Source organism: Urtica dioica, chromosome 10, assembly GCF_054948205.1.
Source record: "Urtica dioica subsp. dioica isolate 48M chromosome 10, U.dioica_male_clone48M_v1_H2, whole genome shotgun sequence".
Classification (NCBI taxonomy): Eukaryota; Viridiplantae; Streptophyta; class Magnoliopsida; order Rosales; family Urticaceae; genus Urtica; species Urtica dioica.
This window is the reverse complement of record NC_142765.1, coordinates 8,305,574-8,309,513: the sequence shown is the minus strand read 5'-3', so window position 1 is coordinate 8,309,513 and position 3,940 is coordinate 8,305,574. Positions and strand designations below refer to the sequence as shown.

General features: G+C 56.7%; 1 protein-coding gene across 1 annotated transcript; it reads right to left on the bottom strand.

Annotated features, from left to right (window-relative positions):
- Nucleotides 1–1,339: 1,339 nt before the first annotated feature.
- Nucleotides 1,340–2,197, bottom strand: LOC149383381 (uncharacterized). Its single transcript, XM_089627768.1, has 3 exons — nt 2,060–2,197; nt 1,741–1,993; nt 1,340–1,359 (listed from the first exon to the last, which is right to left on the bottom strand). The coding sequence occupies exons 1-3, from the start codon at nt 2,195–2,197 to the stop codon at nt 1,340–1,342; spliced, it is 411 nt and encodes a 136-aa protein (XP_089483894.1).
- Between the last annotated feature and the right edge of the window lie 1,743 nt (nt 2,198–3,940).

Genomic DNA, 3,940 nt, shown 5'->3' with positions numbered 1-3,940 from the left:
TAAGACGCCTACATGGCGCACGTAAGACGCGTAAAGGCGCAACCCTTAAGACGCCTACATGGCGCAACTTAAGACGCCTACATGGCGCAAGTAAGACGCGTAAAGGCGCAGCCCGTAAGACGCCTACATGGCGCACTTAAGACGCCTACATGGCGCACGTAAGACGCGTAAAGGCGCCGCCCGTAAGACGCCTACATGGCGCAACCTAAGACGCCTACATGGCGCACGTAAGACGCGTAAAGGCGCAACCCGTAAGACGCCTACATGGCGCAACCTAAGACGCCTACATGGCGCACGTAAGACACGTAAAGGCGCAACCCGTAAGACGCCTACATGGCGCAACTTAAGACGCCTACATGGCGCACGTAAGACGCGTAAAGGCGCAGCCCGTAAGATGCCTACATGGCGCAACCGAAGACGCCTACATGGCGCACGTAAGACGCGTAAAGGCGCAGCCCGTAAGACGCCTACATGGCGCAACCAAAGACGCCTACATGGCGCCCGTAAGACGCGTAAAGGCGCAGCCCGTAAGACGCCTACATGGCGCAACCTAAGACGCCTACATGGCTCACGTAAGACGCGTAAAGGCGCAACCCGTAAGACGCCTACATGGCGCAACTTAAGACGCCTACATGGCGCACGTAAGACGCGTAAAGGCGCAGCCCGTAAGACGCCTACATGGCGCAACCTAAGACGCCTACATGGCGCACGTAAGACGCGTAAAGGCGCAGCCCGTAAGACGCCTACATGGCGCAACCTAAGACGCCTACATGGCGCACTTAAGACGCCTACATGGCGCAACTTAAGACGCCTACATGGCGCAACCTAAGACGCCTACATGGCGCACTTAAGACGTCTACATGGCGCAACCTAAGACGCCTACATGGCGCAATCCAAGACGCCTGCATGGTGCGCTTAAAACACCTACCTAGCGCGGCCTGATACGTCCGCTTTACGCAATCCGGCACACGTAAGGCGCCTACGTAGCATGGCTGACCCACAGTTGAAAATACTTAAAAACGCGAACCATCCAAGTGACTGGCGTGTTTGAAAAGGTACCCTGCTGAGGTAAAAGGATGGGCAAAACCATTGACACAAACAAATCGACCATCCAAGCATGCCATAAAAGATGAATGTGCGAAAACATTCGTAAGAATAAATAAAAAACCTTTCATAAAAGAAAGAGGCAACTGCCTCAAATCCTAGAAAGCATGCGCTAAGACAAGTGCGCTAAAGGGAAAAATCCTAGTAAGCAAGCACTAAGACAGGTGCGCTGAATGGGAAAACCTAAAAAGCATGCGCTAAACACTTGCGCGAGAAAAATAAATAAAGGAAAAGGTCACTCGGCGGGAACATCGCCTATAGGATCGGCCCCGTCGAGTGGTGGGAATAGCGAGTCGAAGAAGTCGAAGGTGACCCCCCGAGAAACATTCTCGGTAGCTGTGGCGTCCCGACACTCCACCGCCACTGCATGCCTTGTCTCCTCGACTCCGACATCAAAGTCGTCTTGGAGGTCGGACGCAAGCTGTTCCGCCGCGACTTTCTCCTCGGTGACCCGAACCACCTCCTCCGCCAAGGAGTCGCGCTTACGCTCCGCACGAACACGAGCAGCCTCACTCGATGTAAGCTGGCCCTGAAGAATGCCAACTTCTTCCGTGCGCGATTCCAACCGACGTCGAAGGTCCCGCGCTTCGCTCCGGAAGACCTCCGTCGATCGAGTCGCCACTTCGAGGGCTTGACGTTCCGTCGTTAGCTCCTCAGCCATCTTCGCCACCGCCGCCTGAGCGCGGTCGCACTTGCCGCGGGTAACTCCCAATTCCACGCGAGCCTCCTGAAGCTGCTCGCGGAGACTCGCAAACTCCGCCTTTGAGTGAGAACCTTGCTCGGCGTGGGCCAGCTGAGACTTCGCTTGAGCAAGCTCTTCCTGGGCACGGCTCATCCGCCTGATGAGATCGTGAAGGATCTTCTCGCCCCGGGTCGCTCGAGCAAGCACCTGAGAAGGCAAAAAGATAATTTAGCAAGAGAAAGGTTCATCACAAACGAGGCAAGGGAAACTTACTCTCTGTGCATCGGAAACGCCGTGACGAAAGAACTCCACGTCGCTGCTGGCCACGACGCTCTTCCACATCTTCATCGAAGATTGAGCGAGGCCCAGGGAACATTCCCCCCTAACCTCCGCAGCCTCCACGTCAACCATCGAGTTTACGCGCTTGGAGTCCGAAGACGTGTCGGGTAAAGCCGAGGAGGAGGGTCGCTTCAAAGAAGCGCGAGGACCACTCCCCGTCCGATGATCGGTATCGGGTTTCTCCCGACCGTTCCAAGCGGCAATCCGGCAACGGACCGCCGCCAACGACTTCGGGTCCCGAGAAGCCTTCGCTTGGCGCGCTCGAGCCCTTGCCCTAGCCGAAGAGACTACAAAAGCAACAAAAGTAAAAAACCTAAGCTAAAAACAAGAAGCAAGAAGTGTGAAACATCGACATACCTTGCGGATCGCCACTCGAGAGAGATGAAGCGGCACTGGGGGCACTCTCGGTCCGCTGGCTAGGTGGAAATGGCGGGAACCACCCGGTAGAAGCCATCAGCTCAGGGGAATGAAATCGTTCGACGGCTTTCCGAGCCTCTGACATTCCCCGGATCTCCTTCACAAAGTCGAGGTCATCGGCCCCTACGTTAGCAGAAAACTCAGCCAAGGGGCCGAACCGGAGCGGCGCGTCGCCAAAAGCCTCCGCCGAGAACCACACCCATGGTCGTCGATTATACTTCTCTGAATCGACGATCAGCTTAGTATTCCGGCGATCGCGGGCCACAAAGAAACTGGGTTGCCCGGGCGCAGGGAAGACCGCGATGAGGTTGCGAAAATCACTCACGGTCATTACCCGCTCAGTCTGGCAATGCCACTCCATGTGGCACATCGCCACTATACGGTAGAATGTCGGGCTCATCTGACATGCGTGCACCCCCAGACGGGCGAGAAGCTACTTAACGATGGGTTGAAACGGTAGCCGCAACCCGCTTTTGAGACTTGCAACTGAAACTGCGGCAAATCAACGACGAGGCCGGAAAGGACGGTCGTCCTGTAAAGGACGGAGAAGCGCCACGGACGACGGAATGGCGAATGCCTCCCGGAGACCAACGAATGTCCGGTAGGTGAGCGAGCTTGAAGCATCGACCCCCGAACAATCGAAGTCCTCGGGAGCAGTAAGGCCCTCCTCGGGATACCACTCCATCCTAGCAAGCGACCTCGCCGATACTAACGCCTCTGCGTCAGGGGTCTCGGGCTGAGAACCCCCTGGCTCCACGGAAGGGTCCCTGCCCTCCGACACGACCGCGGCAGCTGCCGACGGTACCTCGGGACGCTCCGATGCGAGGCCTTCGGCCCCCGGACATGTCTCTGACTCACCTCCGGGATCTTCAGACTCGGGACCAAAGTCGTCCATGCAGTCTATCTCGTCGAGAACCGACTCTAGCGGAGTCACCGCATCCGCGTCTGTAACATCTCCCGGCACGCCTTGAAAGTCCAAGTCGGACTGCGGCACGTCGAGGCGGACTTTGTCGCGAACCCCCTCGCCAACTAAGTTGATCACGAGGCGAGGGGCAGGCTCCCCGGACGCGGGATGATCAAACTCCCCACCTGTATCGCGCCCAGTTGGCGCGCACTCTTCAAGAGGCTGAGCAGCGGGCACGGTCGCACCCAGCTCGCCTTCCTCCAGCCACTGCTCTACTCCGCTTGGATTTTCTTCCACGTGCAGAGGAACTTCCCTTAATCCCGCGAAGAGATCATCCTCTGCGTGTTCAGAACCCTGAAACAAGAGAAAGAAATCAATCTCGGGACTCTCAGCTGAGAAAAGGGGAGGGACACCCATAATGCAAGCGTAAAAAAAGAAAACAAGCGTACAGAAAAGAGAAAAAATAAAGTGAGGAATAAAGGGAAGGGGGGAGG

Bases quoted from the DNA above. Each gene is read 5' to 3' on its own strand.
- LOC149383381 (XM_089627768.1), bottom strand. From the start codon at position 2,197: ATGGTTGACGTGGAGGCTGCGGAGGTTAGGGGGGAATGTTCCCTGGGC. The intron at 1,994-2,059 runs GTAAGTTTCCCT...TTGCCTTCTCAG, and splicing joins GCGTTTCCGATGCACAGAGA to GTGCTTGCTCGAGCGACCCG. The intron at 1,360-1,740 runs GTCAAGCCCTCG...CCGATCCTATAG, and splicing joins TGAGGAGCTAACGACGGAAC to GCGATGTTCCCGCCGAGTGA.